Source organism: Crinia signifera, chromosome 2 (genome assembly GCF_055691185.1).
Source record: "Crinia signifera chromosome 2, ASM5569118v1, whole genome shotgun sequence".
Classification (NCBI taxonomy): Eukaryota; Metazoa; Chordata; class Amphibia; order Anura; family Myobatrachidae; genus Crinia; species Crinia signifera.
In genome coordinates, this window is record NC_139218.1 from 42,398,065 (window position 1) to 42,418,208 (window position 20,144).

General features: G+C 41.5%; 1 protein-coding gene across 1 annotated transcript; it reads right to left on the reverse strand.

Moving 5' to 3' along the window:
* Window positions 1-2,330: 2,330 nt before the first annotated feature.
* On the reverse strand, window positions 2,331-17,567 carry VGLL3 (vestigial like family member 3). Its single transcript, XM_083170966.1, has 3 exons — window positions 17,231-17,567; window positions 5,883-6,129; window positions 2,331-3,175 (listed from the first exon to the last, which is right to left on the reverse strand). The coding sequence occupies exons 1-3, from the start codon at window positions 17,336-17,338 to the stop codon at window positions 2,643-2,645; spliced, it is 888 nt and encodes a 295-aa protein (XP_083027092.1). The 5' UTR covers window positions 17,339-17,567; the 3' UTR covers window positions 2,331-2,642.
* Window positions 17,568-20,144: the final 2,577 nt, after the last annotated feature.

Sequence of the window (20,144 nt, forward strand, 5' to 3'; positions counted from 1 at the left end):
TCTGCTCACAATCATGATCGTTCTGGTATGTACCTAGAATTACTCTCCCCATTTCCACAGGCTTCTAAATCCTATTGAAAGTTCGGGAATTGCGCATCGATTTTCATTTACGATCCATTCGAAAAACTTTAAAAAAAATGTAGTTACTTGTGTATTATCTGGGCGCCCGATTTTTTTGATTGCATGCCACTACTTAAGGCAGGGATGTCCAAAGTCAGGCCCGGGGGCCAATTGCGGCCCGTGCTGTCATTTCAAGTGGCCCGCAGCCTCCAGCTGGAAGCAGGCAGAACATCAGATGTGGGAAGCATAGCACAGGACAATAAAGGTGGGACCAGGCGTGTGTGCCTTTACCTTGCTGTCTGCTGCAGTGAGGAGGTGCCGACCGCCACAGTCAGATGTGTTTGGCGTCCTACCCCTGCTGCTGCAATCGTATATCACCCTACTCCACAATTACAGTGACAGCAGTGTTTAGGGTAGGGGGCAGCAAGGGGGAAGCTTGCTCCCATAACATGCAGAGCGGAGCAGGGCAGCAGCGGGAGCCCAAGCATCTCCTCTCCTTGCAGTGCCTGCTTTGCCTCTCCTTCCTCTGGCTCACACAAGGGGCTGGGAAACATACAGAGAAGGGAGGGCGCAGAGTGGGGGACATACAGTGAAGGAGGGTCAGGCTGGGGGACATACAGTGAATGGAGAGAGTGATGGCCGTTCAGAGAAGGGGGAGCAGGGGCAGGCTGGGGGACATACAGTGAATGGGGGCAGAGTGGGGTACATAGTGAATGGGGGTCATACAGTGAAGGAGGGTCAGGCTTGGGGAGATACAATGAATATAGGCACTGATGGACATTAAGAGAAAAGAGGTAGGCTGGGGGACAGAGTGAATGGGTGCAGAGTGGGGAACATACAGTGAATGGGGGACATACAGTGAAGGAGGGGCAGGCTGCGGGACATAGAGTGAATGGGGCAGAGTGGGGGACCATTCTGATGTGATTAATGATTCAAAGAATGTCAGGCTAAATGGTCGGCCCCCACACATTTACACTTCACCAAATCTGGCCCTCGTCACAAAAATTTTGGACACCCCTGACTTAAGGCATGCGATGCGATGCGATTTTTCATTGTAAAAACCCGATTTTTAATTGTATAGTCACCCATGGGTGATTTCATACCCCCACTATCCAACTATGCATGGAGTAGATTTTATATAGTGTGGCGAGCGCAGCGAGCCACCGAGCCTGAAGCGTGGCGAGCGGACGCGGATTACTTTACATTCTGCGTCCCCTCGCCACGCTTCGGGCTCGGTGGCTCGCTGTGCTCGCCACACTATATAATATCAACTCCATGCGTAGTTGGATAGTGGGGGTATGAAATCACCCATGGGTGACTATACAATAAAAAATCGGGTCTTTACAATGAAAAATCACATCACATGTATGCCACTATATTGCATTCGATGCTATGCAATGAAAAAATCGGGCGCCCAGATATTACACAAGTACCAAAATTTACACAGGGCGTTTTCTCTCTCTGGGCAAGATGTACTAAGCCTGGAAAAGTGGTTAAATGGAGAGCGATAAGCAACCAGCCAATCAGCTCCTGGACCCCCAAGAGGGAGCAGTCAGGATTCCGACATTGGAGTAATGACTGTCGGAATCCCAACTGTCGGGGAGCCGTCCGGCACCCTCATTTTTCAAACACAGCTTGTAGCATGGGAGATAGGTGCTGATTGGCTGATGGCTTATCACTCCATTTTATCACTTTTCAAGTTTAGTACATCTGGCCCTCTATCTGGAGGGCGGCTATCTACTCGTAGACAACTGCAACTTCTCAGATAAGCCATCACGTCTGAATCAGGCTCTTTTGTTACAGTCCATATTACAGTATAACGTTCTAGAGAATGTAATGGCTGTTTAGTCTATAGCCTTCTCATACACCCGGCATATGTCATCTCTCATGTGGTTTATAAAGAACATAACTAGTTCCATTTCATGAAATCCCTGCTGTTTTCTATCGTTGCCATAATATAAGCAATAAAGAAACTGCTAATTGAATGCCATGTACCAATAGAAAACTACAATCTCACTGTTCTCCATCTATTCTGGCTTGCCTTGTTCCAGTATAGACATATTCCTAGTAAACCAGCTACACATAGACTATTAGCGATAAATCAGTAGGCTTTGCTAAGAATGTCCCCCCCGGTTTTCTTACCGGTAAAGTTGAGTAAACGGCTTTTCATGTTCCACCAAAGTAATCTGGTTTCGATCATATAATCGGATGTAAACGTATATATAGACCACACACAAGAAAATAAATAGGAACAAGATGAAGGAAACAGATTAATAAGTCATTAATATTTAATATAAAACCGGTCTATGTTTTTCAATTATTCTTGGAATGCTTTGGTCAGAAGCCAACAGAAGATAGATGAAATACAATTCTGGGGTGAAAAAATGTGGAAAGCAGTTATTTTTTTTTTCCGTTTGTTTTATTTTTTTAGAAAAATACAAAATCACATTGTCCTTTCCGGTATATGAAGCGGGATTCAGTTCCAGACTGGGGTGCGGGTGTGCGAGTGTCCTGTACACACCTTCGGCTCACGCCGTTTCCTATCTGACGGTGATACACATTTTGGAACATGAGTACTGTATTTATGCGGAAAAACTGTTACCTGTCTCAAAGCCAAAACTCGGTACAATGTCCACAGTCCCATGGAATGCCCCGGCCCAGGGTGCCGTAGCCATTGTGGGTGTAGTGGCTTCTGTTTTAATAACATCACACTGCGGGGCAGGAATCCTGGCTGTGCGGACAGAGGGCATTAGGAGGGGTCCGTACCGTGGATCTAGGTGGGTGCTGGGGTGGCGACGATGATGGTGGTGATGCATGTGTGGGTGGGCATGGTGGTGATACATGTAAACGTCATGCATGTGGGCATATGGTGAGTTTGCCGATGAAGCCAAAGGATAGTGCCAAGGTTCTGATGCCACCGGAGGAGGGTGAGAGACGGTCTGGTGCACATTTTCTCCAGGCCAGCTGCTATGGTCCGTAGCTGAGAAAGTGCCAGGGGTTGTTGCTGGAAAGTCTTGATGGACTCCACTCAGGCAAGCTGGAGTGGGTGACTGATATGAGTTTGTCCACAGTGACGGGGGTAAACTTGTTCTTTGGCACGAAACTGATGAACTCTCTAAAAATGAAAACAAACATTTATTAACCTTTATAGGGACATATTTAATTCAATTGATCAGAATTTCCATATACAGTAAAGGGTATTTCTGCTTTTTTTTCCATGTATAATAAAAGGTTACCTCTGCTCCTCATCTCTATGGGGGGAATTCAAGTGTATTACAAAACTGTAGCCACTAGATGGACCAATAGAGACTGTAGTGCGGCTTAGATTGTCTGCAGCCGTCCAGCTCTTGTGGACCATTTTTCGATGGTCTCCAGAGAGTAAAAATATGGATGCAACATGTGTGGTGTAGGCCCCCCATGGACATAAGCGTGGCTTAAAATAAGCATTTATCAAGGATAAAGGACATACATCGGTAGATGTATCAAGCTAGGAGAATGATAAAATGGAAAGAGATAAAGCATACCTCCCAACTGTCCCACCCGCAGGCTGCAGCTTCCTATGGGTGGGGATTTGGGGGAGCCAGTAATCATCACTGATCTTCACTATAGCATGACCCCAATATGACAATGGCGAGGGCCGTGCCTCAAGGCCACGCCTTCTCTGCCCCATGCTCTTCCCCCTCTACCTAAGGTCCCACCCACTTTCCAACTCCATGGGTGAGATGTACTAAGCCTTGAAAAGTGATAAAATGGAGAGTGATAAACAGCCAATCAGCTCCTACCTGTCATTTTTCAAACTCAGACTGTGACATGGCAGTTAGGCACTGATCGGCTGGTGGCTTTTCACTCTCCATTTTATCACTTTTTCAAGCTTAGTTCATCTGGCCCCATGTCCCAGTTTCTCACCTTTAAAAGTTGAGCGGAATGGATAAAGTACCAATCAATCAGCTTCCTACTGTCATTTTACAACCACAGGCTGTGAAATTAAATTTAGGAGCTAATTTGTTTGTAATCTATCTCTCTCCACTTTATCAGTATCAAAGCCTTGGTAGTTTTCAAAATATCATCCTTACAACCATGATTATATACACATAAACCCTACACAGCAAAGTTATGAAAACTAAAAAAAACAAGGCACATGCTTTAACACACCACATCGCCCTGTGACTAGCTTGTTCTAATTAAATCAATGAATTCATGAGATAGTAAAAATGCCTTTTATAGTCATGAGAGAAAATGGGAAGTAACATATTCAAGAACGAATATATATATTCATCCACGGAATAATAGTTACTGTAGCTCGCTGGAGATTTTTGCCTTGTTCGGGCTAAGCTCTCTCGTTTTTCTAATTATAAGTAAAATGTCAGCTATTTTAGGAAGGAACATCCCATGGGAACAGAATCCGATGCCTGCTTTAGATTTAGCTGTTCATGTCTAACAGGAAGGGTACTAAAAATCACAAAGTTACGTGTTATTGTCTGTGTTTGTAGGCCATCGATATTTTGAAGGACACTTTCTATGCTAAGGGTCAAGAATGTCAGAAAGTTAGTGCCAAACAGGCCCAAGTTATATCCTAATAAATATATGTGGGGAGGAAATGTAACATAAATATATTTTGTTAATAAGTACACATTTAGACCAGTTATATTTTGGAGTTATGATGAGTCTGAAGGCCGGTCAGGAGGACACGTTGGACCAGGCTACACTAATCCGCTCTCTCCATTTCTTTTTGACATGGCAGCGTACCACGCTTAGACCGCTGAGATATCGGTTGCCACATTTGTATTAAAAATACTATGTAATAAAATTAAAAACATCTGCAATAACAAATAATAAAACTAATATGGCTAAGTACCATACATCCAATGGCTAATTTAAAATGATAAAATTACATGGAAAGAATTCACAAAACTTTAAATTTAAATTAAATTAAATTGAATAGGATGAGATATTCAGAAAGTGAGAGATTTGGTAAGAAATCTCCAGGGTTTTTTAAAGCGGCAATCATTTACACCGCAACACCAGTTAGATTTTGAAGTGTAAATAATTGCCACTTTAAAAAAAAAAAAAAACTGGAGATTTCTTACCAAATCTCTCGCTTTCTAAATATCTCATCCTATTAAATTTAACCCATTATGTTATATTTATACATAAAACGTCCTTCCAACCCAATTTCACAGCATTAATAATGCTACTAGTACACATTGTAATGCTTGTCAGTTTACAGAAAGTTTCATAAGCAAAAACAAATATCCAGTTGCCGTTAATCACAAAATATATTTTGTTAATTTTTTTTTTTACTAAATACCTTCAATTTCAATTATGCAAAAGATCAAATTCCATACTCAGATTATTCAGATTTATTTTCCTGCCATGGTTCTGTGTTTTTGGCTATGCCAGTGGGTCCAAAATGAGGTCCACAAAGCACCCTAACCATCCAGGATTTAACGCCTAAAAATTATATATTCAAATTTTGAGGGACAGTGATCCCGTTATTGTTTAATTCAAAATAACAACTTTTCCAACATTTATAATAACGATGAATGTTTACCCAGCTTTTGGGTATGTATTATATTTAAAGCAAAAAGTTACTGTATAGGGGTAAATTTAATAAGATTAATGATGGGATGTTGCCCAATCAGATCTATTATCTTCTAGAAGGTGTTAAATAAATAAGTTATTGAAGATCTATTGAAGATCCCATCTTCAATAGAACTTCCATCTTAGTAAATTGACTTCATAATGTTGACATATTGTTATGATTTTTATGTACCGAGACATTTTTGATAATGATGGAGAATAGGTTTGTCATTTGCCTTTACCTCGGTTTGGTAATGTTTTGCTCTTTGTGGCTGGGTTCTCCGGATTGAAGGTGCTCATTTGACTTAAGGCTCTAGAGAAATGTTCATCCACCACTGCCTCAATGTCTCCATGAAAGTAAGTCAGGAGGACACAGCGAGAGTTTAAATATTCCATTTCGGCAGGTTGGTCTTTTTCCTCTTCTTCTTGCTTGGTTGGGAATGCCATCTCTAATGCTTCCTGCATCTTACTGTAAGCCGCAATCTTCTTCTGTAAGAAAGCCACAAAATCATTTTTAATTAGGTTCTCCTAATGTTTTTACTGGTCCCGCTACAAGTTCATATTAGTATTATGTATGATGCGCAGCCAACAAACCCTCCTACTGGACCCAGTAAGTAAGTCAGATGGGCAGGGCATTTGCTTCATACTGTAGGCCTCTGTGGTCTTCACACCAGAAGATAAATTGTTCATGCCCTGGTAATATTAAATGAATCTCTACACACCATGATTCTAGAGGAGCAATGATTCACCAAATAATTAAATAATTCTATCTACACAACTTCTATAAACATAGCCTATAAATGCCAAGTCTCCCAGAACTGCCAGGATAATCGTAGGTGCTTTGTGAGATTGGCTATAAATCATGTCAATGGGGCCCCACTCCTGGACTGGTGGATAATTTTTTTCATTCCATCCATTCACCCTCCAGCTTCCCTGTGAAGTGGGTGGAACCAGGGCAGTGTTGACACAATTCACTACAAATAACATCATTACAGCTTCATTCCCTATGACACAAAGTCAAGAATCCCAGCAATACACCACAGGAGGCGGAGCCAGGATGACATACCACCCACATCCCGGTGACCTAGCAACTTCTAGAGAGTATCTTGCCTAAGTCACTAAGTATGACTTTACCTACATGTGAAAGCCCAGTTACCAACTAGATACCCCCCATTCAGCTTCAAGTGGCAAGGTGCCTATGTTACATACAACTCTGAATCACCCATTGGTACATGCACTGGGCAATGCAGCAAGCACAGTGCGAAAACATGGACTATACACTCATAAACAGAATTGAATCCGACTATGCATCAGCCCCAATACTGCTAAAAACCTAACAGTAATGATCAAGACACGTCCACACCAATCTACACCATTGTGGGCCCCATATTAACATTTGAATGGGCTCCTTCTGCCTTCTAAACATACTCCTCTCTCCACAACAGTTGTTCATTTTATGCCCCATAGTAGTGCCCTAATCCATTTTATACCTATGGTAGTGTCCTAGTCCATTTTATGCCCCATAGTAGTACCCTAGTTCAATGTATGCCATATAGTCATGCCCTAGTTTTATGCCCCATAGTAGTACCCTAGTTCTTTTTAGGACCCATAGTAGTGCCCTAGTCCATTTTATGCCCTATGGTAGTGCCCTAGTTCATTGTATGTCATATATTCATGCCCTAGTCTATTGTATGCCCCATAGTATTGGCCAAGTTCTTTTTATGATGCCTTTGTAGTGACCTGATTCATTTTATGCTCCATAGAAGTGCCCTATTCCATATTATTATCTATTGTATAGTTATGCCACACTGTAGGGCCCCAAGTTATGTATACTGCCAACCGTACACATGCCACACCATCCCTTGGTTACTATTATACCACACAGTACTTATGGGCATTTTTGGAAACCTGGAATGCTGAATGAAAGGGTGAGGGTACATATTTTCAGACTATTTCAAAGGTTTATATTTAGTTCAGCACTCAGTGCTGGCTTCAGTAGTGACTATGCATACTTGATCAGATGAGTGTTGTCTCACTGCTGGGGAAATATAATAGATATCAATCTCTGCACTGTCCCACATAAACTGCCTGTTATTAAATAATGTAGCTACAGTCAAATACAACTTCTTGATAATCCAACAAATGCCTTACTGTCTTATTAAATTGTTTAAATGGACATTCAAGAAGTAAGGACACTGTGTATAACTAGAAAAGGCCAAGTATTATAGTAGTAAGTTAAAGTGCATGTGTAACAGATTAGGGACCGGTCACCAGGGTATTCTTAATTTATGGGCTCAATGGGCATATGGCTCCTGAGCTTCTTGAAAGGCAGTAGAGGATGCTGCCTGGTCGCACTGATTGCAAATCACACTCAAACAGAGTGACCAAGCATTATTCTTTTCCTGCTTCACAGCCTGCAGCCAGACAGCGAATGGGTGTCAGCATGCTGAGTAGTGAATGGCTGGAGCGATCCACCAATCAGAATGCTGAAAGCCATTCACTGTATGGAAGCAGGTGACAAAAGGGCATAGGACCACTGGATGGGCGTGTTATTTGTTTATGTGTAAATTTTTTAATGTGAATGGCTGTGGAGGGGCCCCAAATGCATTGATTTGCCCAGGGCCTACAATGTTGTTAAGACGGCCCTGCCGGTAACAAGAGTACATGTTTGTTGTTTTTCCCGGTCTTTGTCACTCACTTTTGGAGTGCAGTCACAGCTGATACAGCTGAGGGTCCACCTCTGAATCCCACCCTACATGAAGTCCATTAGAACAAATGGCTACTGGAAAAATATTGATAAAACATATTTGCCTGGACATTCCTTAAAAGGCTTTTTCGTGTGACGGAAAGACAAGAGACTGAAAAGGAATCCTAGCACTACAACATATATATAAATAAGTATCAGCAGTTGCAGACATCCTGCAGCATTTTGGCAGCGCTTCCTACAAAAATAGTTTCAATTCCATTCTAGAACATCAAACTGAAGCCTTATTATATGTGTGTGTGATTCTACGCAACATACTTCTAAATCCTTCCCTCTTCTAACCCCAAGCAAATCTGGTGATCCCTTTACACAAACAAACAAAAATATATATTTTGTTCATAATGTGCAAGGCTGATCCTTAACCTGATATTGCATTTTTACTTATGGCTGATTCTGAGCAGTGGCGTATTTATAGTGGCTGCAGTGCTCAGTATTAAGGGGGTTATTCAGACCTGCGATCAGGGATACAATGCCCAGCCAGAGTGAAATCTCGCCATGCGCTCGGATGAGATAAGCCGGTGAAAATATTGCAGTCCTGCGATTAGCTGCAAATCCATTCACAACTCAGTCACATCGAATGATTTTTCCACTGTGGGCACTCTGTGCGTAGCCCAGGACTTACTCAGCGGCTGCGAAAGAAACAGGCTGATCAGGGCCATTGCTGATGTCACACGCCCTCTATGAAAACGCCTGGATACACCTGCGTTTTGCCTGACACTCCCAGAAAATGGACAGCTACAACCCACAAACGCTGGCTTCCTGTCAATCAATTTGCCTAAGGCCAGAGATAAAAAAGTGTCAGTATATTACTACAGGATGGCCTCACGCATGCGTACTGTGAGCTGTATGCATCAGCAGTTTATCGTCCGGCCTGCGAAATCACAGCCATTCGATCAGGTCTGAATGACCCCTTAAGTTAGAGGTTCTTAATCTTTTTTGAATCTAGAGTAACAGTATTTTTGTCACGGAACCCCAGGGACCAAACTTTCTTGTTTAGAATGAAGTTAAGTAAATTGTGTTTTATACCATCCTTAGGGTCACGTATGTTGTGTAGGACAGTATTCCCTTCTGTTTATTTACATATATTATTAATGAAAGCCACCAGCACTGGCTTTGCCTAATACATTGCTATTAAGTCATTTGAATTGTTCCTGGAACACAAGCCCAAGGCTCCCCAGGGTACCATGGCATACAGTTTGGTAATCACTACCCTAAGTACAAAACTAAAAAGGTTTCGATGCACTGTGGTTGGAGTCAAGAACTGTACAGGAGAACCCTACATGAATTTACAAACTCATTTAATCTTGTTCTCTACAGCTTCAAAGTATTGCAATCATTTGATGGCAACTAATGGTAGATTGATCTCCTTGGTAACTACGTAAAATAAATTCATTCACACTTTGATCTATTTAAAAAAAAAAGATTTAAAAAATGCTTTTTCCATGAATTTGATACCGTGTGTCTGGCTGTTGGCAAGTTCTGTATATACAAAATGCATGGGAAGAAGCCAGGTGGGGGAGTTGCCCATAACAACCAATCAGCTTACAGCTTGCATTTATCAAGTACATGTTACAAAGTGACAGGTCAAAGCTGATTGGTTGCTATGGGCACTTCTCCACTTGTCCACTTCTCCAATCCACATTATTTGATTACTGTTGATTGTCTCCGTAACTCTCAATGGTCTCCACAGACTAGTGAATGTTCCCCTCAGTCCATCTAACCACCAACATGTGATCTGGTTGTTTTTATGTAAGGTAGACACTAGAACGGTCTCTATATTGTGCAGATGATGCAAAAATGATTGCAAAACCATGTGCACTGCAGGTGGGGCAGATGTTACATGTGCAGAGAGAGTTCGATTTGGGTGAGTTATTTTGTTTCTGTGCAGAGTAAATACTGGCTGCTTGCCTGACATCTCTGCCTGCATCATAAGCATGTCAGTTGAAGCATGGAGTTTGTTTGGAGAGAAGTTTTAAAACCATCTCATCTCCTATTTTACAGGTACATGAATATCATTTTGAACATCTGATGCTTTACATTTAAAGAACAGTCTGCATTGTAAATTGTTTTGTTACTGGGAGCCTGCATCTTCCCCCACCATTAATTAGCTTACTGAGCAATTTGTTCAAACACTAGCCACTCCCACTGTACCAGCTGACCCAAACTTTCCTATAAAATTGGAAATATTTGGAAGCCTGCTCAAGGCTTGCCTGCCATCTAAGCCTGCATCGTAAGCATGTCAGCTGAAGCATGAGTTTGATTGGAGTTTGGACTGGATTTGGACTTACACCTGCACATTGCATTATTTTATTTTTCACCAGTTACTTTTTTTGTTTACTGTTTCTTTATCATGATTTGTACCATGTACCTCCACCCTCACTGTATGCAAAGCCTGTATGCTGTTCCATCACTGGTTGCACACCCTGCCAGCAACAAGCTGGCAGGGTGTGCCAGATATGGAAGAAAAGTGCTTTATAAATAAAATTATTATTTTTTTACTGCTGCCTTTGAGCAGCATCATCAAGATGTTGCCGCAAATGGCTGCCTAGGAACTGTGCCACTCAGCCATATGTACCCATGTGTCTACCCTGTCTCGCACACTGCATAGCAACCTAAAACTGTACTGTCCCTGCTTAACTGTTACCTACCTGGCTGTTTGCAATGACCAGGGGCGCCGATGTTGGCTGCCTAGGCACTGTACAGCTCGGCAGGTAGGTGTTCCCTGTGTGATAACTGTACTGTCTCTGCTTATATTGTTACCTACCTGGCTTTTGCAATGAGCAGTGGTGCCGCTGATGGCTGCCTAGGCGCTGTGCAGCTCAGTGAATATATGTTCCCTGCGTCTACAATCCCAAGGGCACAAATCAAGCGTATACCTGTATGTGTTATGTATATCTGTACTGTCACTGTTTAACTGTTACCTAAACGGCTGTTGCACAGCAATCCAAATCAAATTCCTAGTATACCTGGCCAATAAAGCTGATTCTGATTTATTCTTACACTGCAATTTAGATTTCAGTTGGAACACACCCTATCCAAATGTAACTCTCTCTGCACATGTTACATCAGCCCCACCTGCAGTGCACATGGTTTTGTCCATTAAAGAAGGAGATTGCTTTTGCAAACCAACCAGAATAACCCCCCAAAGTGTGATAAAGGACCAGTCGTCCGACCCCTAACTGTCATTTCCACATCCATATTTTATCATGTCAGTTAGGAGCTGATTGGCTGGTCCTTTATCTTCATTATCACTTGTTAAGGTTTAATACATTTGGCCTCAATAAATAACACATTTCCAATGTGACTATAAAACCATGATGATATGGAACAAGCCAGACACCAGGGTTTTGGCAAAATCCATTTTCCTGTTGTTGCTTCAACAGCCTAGATTACTTAACTGTATCTGCCTCCAAAGCCCAAAAAATAGGCGCTCTGCCCTATCTATAGCAGCAACACATCTTACAGCTTTTTAGGAAAAACTTTATAAGAGTTTCATTTTTGTCTTTTATTGTATTCACTCCTACAGAACTGGGGACCCAAGTTTCCTCTTCGAATGTGAAAAGATAAAATTGGCTTCGCTGCTGCACATACTATGAATGCTAAACATGACTAGCAGACAAAAGCTACGACACAGTATACAGAGAAGTCTGCTTCCAAAACCATCTCCAAATAGTGTAAAATGAGGATAATTACAGTAGATGTCTCCCATTATCTGTGGTGCTTATAGGACAGACTAATCTTTCATCACTTTATTTCTCATACATCTGCTTTAGCCAGCTACTGTATATGCAGTTGTCTATTTTTTGTATGAGCTAAAAAAAAATGAACCATTGTCAAAGCATATGAGAAATACAAGTATGGGATCTGGGATCTACCATCTGGAATCATTTTCTTCTAGATAAAAATGTACACTTTGATGCACTAAAAACCTAAAAACACTAAATGATATTAGAATTCTCTACAGTAGTACATGCAGGGGGGGGGGGGGGGGGGGGTCTCTGAGTGCCCAGAAACACTCCACTGACATTTTTTTAAACAGTGGCTGCAGCCACCCAATTCAAAGCTCAGTGGGGAGAAAGGGAGACCAATATAACATTATAATCACATCATTTTGTTCCCGCCCCCTCCCAACAGAAATATGCCAAAAGGAGCAGGGCCTATTGATGTGAAGTTCCCTGTACCCCATCAGCAACCTCTAGCTGGCTGGGGAATGGTAAGTGTGTGTGTACCCATAATACCTTGCAGGGTCAATAAAGGTCAATAAAGGGGGTGAATTAGGTGGTAGTGTTAAATGAGTTCCACCACCTCACCAATCACTTTATGCCCTGGTCCCTGCTAATTACATCCTGACACAAATCAGGAGTCTTCTACATTTTTGAAAGACTCCTCCACACTTTCTGATACAGCACATGTGACATTTAGCAAAAAGTTTTGGGAGAAGAGGGCTGGAGACGAGAGATTGCAAACGCTAAGCACAGTATACTATATAGAGCCATGCTACAGTTCCTACTGGGAACTGTGGTCTGCAGCATTAATTAATCTTTGCAGGAGATATCTGTGAAATCTGCACTAGGCTGCTGCTACATAGCCCAGATACATAAAATCATGGGGAACTAATCGTTTATGTATGGTTTTAAGTAAATAAGGTCAATGCCTTATGCTGTCAGAGAGGGGGGAGATTTATGAAAGCTTTCAGAGCAATAAAGTACCAACCAATCAACTGAAGCTGATTGGTTAGTACTTTATTTTTCTCCACTTGAAGAGGAATAAAGGCCCTTATTCTGTTCACTTGCAAAGGCAAATTCCTTCTCAAATGGACAAAACCATGTGCACTGCAGGGGGGGGGGGGAGAGCAGATGTAACATGTGCAGAGAGAGATAGATTTGGGTGAGTTATTTTATTTCTGTGCAGGGAAAATACTGACTGCTTTATTTTTACACTGCAATATAGATCTCACTTGAAGTAAAATCCCACCCAAATCGAATTCTCTCTGCACATGTTACATCTGCCCCCCTGCAGTGCACATGGTTTTGTCCATTTGAGAAGGAATTTGCCTTTGCGAGTGAACCAGCATAAGGGCCAAAGTGTATATGACACAAATACAGCAGCTTCCATAAGATAATGAGCACATTTAAGCAATCTGCAGCTTCCCGGCTGCTGTGGTACTACAAGTCCCAGCATACCATGAGCCAGCCTCTTGCTTGCCACAGTATAGACTTTTGATACTCGAGCCTAATAAAGTGCAAAACACCACCTCTAACTAAAAAAGCTTTTTGTAAAGTAATGTAAATGCGTACAGTGTGCCAAAGACTGATTTCAATGCTCACAGTGCCAAAAGGCTCTGAAATGATTCTGCTGTTTCTCTGTTTTACAGGGTTCTTTTTTTTTTGTAAGCACTTCCCTTATAAAGAATGATCTTCATGCTTAATAATGATAAAACTTCATGGAATGCAACAAGAGAATCCTGTACTCTCCAATGACTGCTGTGTCTGAGCCAAGCTAGTGTTTGCCCCACCTCACACCCACGCTCAGTGCATGCCTGCAGTCTGCTGTCAGTCTGATAAGAATACTCACATTTATTAAAGCCACATTCTATAACTATCACATAGAAAACTGATTGTTTCCTAACAGATAATGTGGCTTGTAATATGAGGTTACATTTATTAAAAGCAGTTTCCGAGGACCTGATGCTGTCATGCAGATTAATCTATCTTTGTAGATTGTACTTTGTCCTGTCCTGTACATACAAAACATATAGCATAAGATAATGTAGTGTATAAAACATACAGAATAAGATAATGTAGTGTATAAAACATACAGCATAAGATAATGTAGTGTATAAAACATACAGAATAAGATAATGTAGTGTATAAAACATACAGTATAAGATAATGTAGTGGATAAAACATACAGCATAAGATAATGTAGTGTATAAAACATACAGAATAAGATAATGTAGTGTATAAAACATACAGCATAAGATAATGTAGTGTATAAAACATACAAAACACAGAAAGTAGTATTAAAATGACTAATTCAATGACCACTGACCAATAACGCTGATATTACACCTAAAGAGGAGCTTTTTTTAACTGACAATACAGATATAATTAAAAAAGTACAGTGTACTGGGAGTGTGATATCAATAGATAGATTGATATATAGATATAGGTATATCGATAGATACAGTAGATCTCTCTCTCTCTCTCTCTCTATAGATATATGTCTATATATAGATATATATCTACATATATATATATATATATATATTTATAGATATACAGTATATATATATATATATTTATTTATAGATATACAGTATATATATATATATATATATATATATATATATATATATATAATATAAGGGTGGCATTTTCTCAGTATATATTAGTCATGTTTCTTATACATAACTGACCAGGCATTAATTATGGCTGTATATCTGTATTATGTATTATGGTTTTCAATGTATTGATTTCTTTCCTTTGTTATAAGACAATAATTACTATATATCTATCTATTATAAAATATATTACATTATTACATATTTATGTATATAAATATATATATATATATATATAAAACCAGTTTCTTATATAGCGCACACATATTCCGCAGCGCTTTACAGAGTAAAGTTGAACAATCACATCAGTCCCTGCCCAGTGGAGCTTACAATCTATATTCCACAAATACACGCGCACACAGACATTATAGGGTTAATTTTGTTGGAAGCCAATTGACCTACCAGTATATATTTTTGGATTGTGGGAGGAAACCGGAATACCCGGAGGAAACCCATTCAAACATGGGGAGAATATACAAACTCAGCACAGTTAGGACCATGGTGGGTATCGAACCCATGACCTCAGCACTGTGAGGCAGTAATGCTAACCCTTACACCATCCGCACTGCCCCAGTATATATAATATATACTTGTTTATGTCTGTACATAGCTTTAAAATCTACATCTCACAGCAACTTAAAATCTACTTATTGATATTTGTGTACCGATTGTGTATAATTGTCTATACTGTATAATAACTTCATTTTTGGCTAGTGACAATGCGATCAGAGTATAAAACTTGCGGCGTTCATATACCATGTGTGTTGTGCAATACCCAGGAGCTGTACAGTACATTCCAGCACTGATGGAGTAACTCACAATGCACAGTCTGCGCCACAGGCTGCGAGCGTCACGGAGATGCGGTTGCTGGTGGACGCATGTGCGCAATTCTGAGCAAAGACGCGTTCTCCAGCTTCTCTCACCGCAAACATTCGCTGCTTTAAATGTTACAGTAACAGTTTGCTCTAGTTTCCCGTTTATAGTGAATAATGGCATGTTTGGGTCTTTATCACTATAGACCTATCCCCTGTAACACGTAATATGGGAACAGACAAAGTTTCGTCAGAAGAAAACTATGCAAGAAATGCAGAGTGACACTGGGAGGCTGAGCTGGGAGCTGTGTACTTATACAGTATATGCTGTGTCTCTGCTACTATTGCTTCCCACTGGAACATAACAGGCATCTGATATATACTGTATACATTATTATTTCTGTAATAGTTGTACCCAAGATTAACATTGTACAATTACTGGCAATCAGTGTACTGTAATTGTGACATGTTCTGTACACTCTAATGTAATGTTTTATACACAGATACAAATGTACCTCATATGCATATATCATATACAGATACTAATGTATCTCATATGCATGTGTCCTATACATATATAGTACTAATGTAATATCCTAGGCATATATCATATACATATACTACTGTTATGTCCTATACAGACGGATACTACTGTTATGTCCTATGCACAGACAGATACTACTGTTATGTCCTATGCACAGACAGATACTACTGTTATGTCCTATGCACAGACAGATACTACTGTTATGTCCTATGCACAGACAGATACTACTGTTATGTCCTATGCACAGACAGATACTACTGTTGTGTCCTATACAGACAGATACTACTGTTATGTCTTATGCACAGACAGATACTACTGTTATGTCCTATACAGACAGATACTACTGTTATGTCTTATGCACAGACAGATACTACTGTTATGTCCTATACAGACAGATACTACTGTTATGTCCTATGCACAGACAGATACTACTGTTATGTCCTATGCACAGACAGATACTACTGTTATGTCCTATGCACAGACAGATACTACTGTTATGTCCTATGCACAGACAGATATTACTGTTATGTCCTATGCACAGACAGATACTACTGTTATGTCCTATACAGACAGATACTACTGTTATGTCTTATGCACAGACAGATACTACTGTTATGTCCTATACAGACAGATACTACTGTTATGTCTTATGCACAGACAGATACTACTGTTATGTCCTATGCACAGACAGATACTACTGTTATGTCCTATGCACAGACAGATACTACTGTTATGTCCTATGCACAGACAGATACTACTGTTGTGTCCTATACAGACAGATACTACTGTTATGTCCTATGCACAGACAGATACTACTGTTATGTCCTATGCACAGACAGATACTACTGTTATGTCCTATGCACAGACAGATACTACTGTTATGTCCTATGCACAGAAAGATACTACTGTTATGTGTTATACACAGACAGATACTACTGTTATGTCCTATACAGACAGATACTACTGTTATGTCCTATACAGACAGATACTACTGTTATGTCCTATACAGACAGATACTACTGTTATGTCCTATACAGACAGATACTACTGTTATGTCCTATACAGACAGATACTACTGTTATGTCCTATGTCCTGTTACTTGTAACAGATGCCAATGTGAGACTCACCTGCTGGCTATGATGGTGATAGTAGGCTGTAGGACAAGCTGGTGTACCCGGGAGATACTGGTGCATCCCATACACTTGGTGATGATACATAACATCCAGACAACTCATTGCAGGTCTCCCACGTCCTCTGTGCCCAGTCCCTGAATTCCCAGCCAGTCTTATCCTATGAGCCAGTGAGTGGCCTTAGCATAGTCCCTGCTGCTCCCGGCTGCTTCCTCCATTCGTCCCTTATACAGGAGCAGGCTGAGGACAGAGGCAGCTGCATTAGCATGCACACAATACACACGCCAGAGCCCGGCCAATCCACTCACAGGCAGAACGGGGCTCATCTGGAGGGCTGCATGGGGAGGGGGGCAGGGGCTGCTCTCTGGGCTGCTCACTGGATGAAAGTTTGACACTGGGCTCTTCTGTGATTGGCTGCTGGGAGATAGGGGGATGTCTCACACGTTCACTTGATCAGAACGAAGTTATGATCGGAACACTGTGGGACTTGTATCTGTTGCACTGATACAATTGTAGCGTGTGATGGAATGTTGGGATTCCCTCTGCTTCCTTCCAGTACCCCCCGCAACATGTAGTGGGAGAGAACAGGCATTAGTTCCAGCTGATTCCCATCATGTCACGGTAGTGTCTAGATCCCATGCAGTTTAGGTAATTTTCCCATCATGCCCTGGGTCCACGTATACCTGGAGGGGGAATATCATGTCACGGTCCTCTTGCAACACAGGGGACGCTGCGGTGACGTTCCTCTGCAAGGAGTACATTGTGACATTTACCTTACATGCATCCACTGTGGCTGTAAAATACCCACATCTCTATGTAGTGTATTACATTCACCTTTATGAAGACAAAAACACATTTATTAAACTATGCTGAGCCTTCTGGTTATGAAATAATGAGGTCTCATCTGCAGAGCAAGTATAACTTACATGAGAATTGCTCATTGAAGAAAATCTGTTGCTTATACCCCTTTCACACTTGCAAAAACATCCCGGGTTTTTGCATATGAACGCGCATCAACCCAGGATTTAGCTCAGTGTGAAAGGGTCTTGAAAGAATATCTTGGGATGAATTTCCCGGGATTTCTACCCAGGTCCTGACCTGGGTAGATTCCGGAATCGACCCAGGATGCGGTCAGTGTAAAAGGTCCCGTACCAGGGATTAGGTACACGGGACTTTAAAAACAGCTGCTGATTGGAGCTTTCTTGGGCTCACAAATGCTGATGTCATCTTTCAGAGCCCTGGAGTCCATTTCTAATGACATGCATATGTATTTGAAAGGATTTCCCGGGATCAGTGTGAATGGGGCTGTCCCGGGTCGATCCCAGGTCTGAGTGCAGTGTGAAAGGGTACATTCCCAGGTAGAGTCCCAGGAAGAATCCGGGAACACATTCCCGGGTATGACCCGGCTCTGCAAGTGTGAAAGGGGTATTATTGAACAGTTTTGGTTTCCAGTTCTAAGCACCATGCGCTATGGCTGGTGCATAATACAAATATTATTGCTAAATGTATGGATAAAAAAGTATTATTACAACATTATTATAACACTTTACAACAATTTATTAATGTCAATGATCCTACATGGCAATGGTAAAACACACACACACACACACACACACACACACACACTTTTAGCATTGTAGGATATCATATTAATCCCATGCAAACATTGGTTTTGTAGTGTATCGTGTATTACTATCTTCCTTATTATGTATTACTTATTAATATTTATATAGAGAACACACATTCCTGACACTATTGATTCCAGCAGAGCTTGTGTAAGATCTATTTACATACTGTAGATGCAGCACATGGATTTCCCTTGCAGTGTAAAGGAACCATTTGCATATGAACAACCAATGTTCTGAGGCCAGAGTGCTGTATCCTACTGATACTGTAGCAAGTTTGCTCTTTGTATGGAAGGGTCTGCAGCCTTACTGTAATTTACAGGCATTACTCTGGGAGGCAATAGGATCATCTGCTGCGGATCTCCTGCTCCCAAGTGGGTACCTCTCCTCCCCTGCAAGTTTGAATTGGTTAATATTTCCAGTGCCTGGAAATATCAGTGCGGCAGCATTAGCACGGACAGGACTCCAGCACTCCAGCGGTAGAGGCCCAGTCCACTGACTGAAGGTGACAAACTTTTTTTTTAATCCCTGCAGTGTCAGGCTAGGCTGGGGTCTTTTGAAGCCACAAAACAGCTGTATCTCTTCTCTCGCCCTTCTCTCCACATCTCTGTCTATTCTCTCTGTCCATCGCTGTCTCTCTATATCTCACTTTCCTTTGCCTTCTGTTTTCTCTCTCCCCACTGTTGGACCTTCTTTCTCTCTCTTCCTGTCACTTTCTATCTTTCTCCCCCATCTCTGCCTGTCCTTCTGTCTCGTCCTGTTGCTGTCTATCCTCTCTCTTTTTTTCGCTACCTCCCCGTTTCTGTCTCTCCTTTCTCCCCTCTCTCCCTGTCTCTGACTATTCTTCTCTCTCCCCCATCGCTGTTTCTCTTTCTCTCTCTCCCCTTTGTTGTCTGTCCTTTTCTCTCTCTCCTCACTGTCTGTCCTTCTTTCCTTCTCTCACTGTTGCTTTCTCTCTTCCCAGGTTGTGGTCTCTCCTCTATCTCCCCACTGTCTGTCCTTCTCTCTCTCTCTCTCTCTCTTCCTGTCACCTTCTCTCTTTCTTTTTCTCCCCATCGCTGTCTGTCCTTCTAATATTCTTTCTCTCTCTCCCTGTTGCTGTCTGTCCTTCTCTCTCTCCCTGATGCCATCTATCCTCTCTCTCCCCATCACTGGCTCTTCTTTCTCTCCCCATTGCTCTCTCTCCCTCTCCCGGATGCTTTCTCTTCTCTCTCTCTCTATGACGCTGTCTCTCCTTCTCTCTCCCCAACGCTGTCCATGGAGGGGGGGGGGCATGAAGTTATAGT

Excerpts from the sequence above, each read along its gene's own strand:
- VGLL3 (XM_083170966.1), bottom strand. The coding sequence starts at position 17,338 with ATGAGTTGTCTGGATGTTATGTATCATCACCAAGTGTATGGGATGCAC. Across the intron at positions 6,130-17,230 it reads ATCACCATCATAGCCAGCAG|AAGAAGATTGCGGCTTACAG; the intron begins GTGAGTCTCACA and ends GCTTTCTTACAG. Across the intron at positions 3,176-5,882 it reads CAAAACATTACCAAACCGAG|AGAGTTCATCAGTTTCGTGC; the intron begins GTAAAGGCAAAT and ends TTTCATTTTTAG.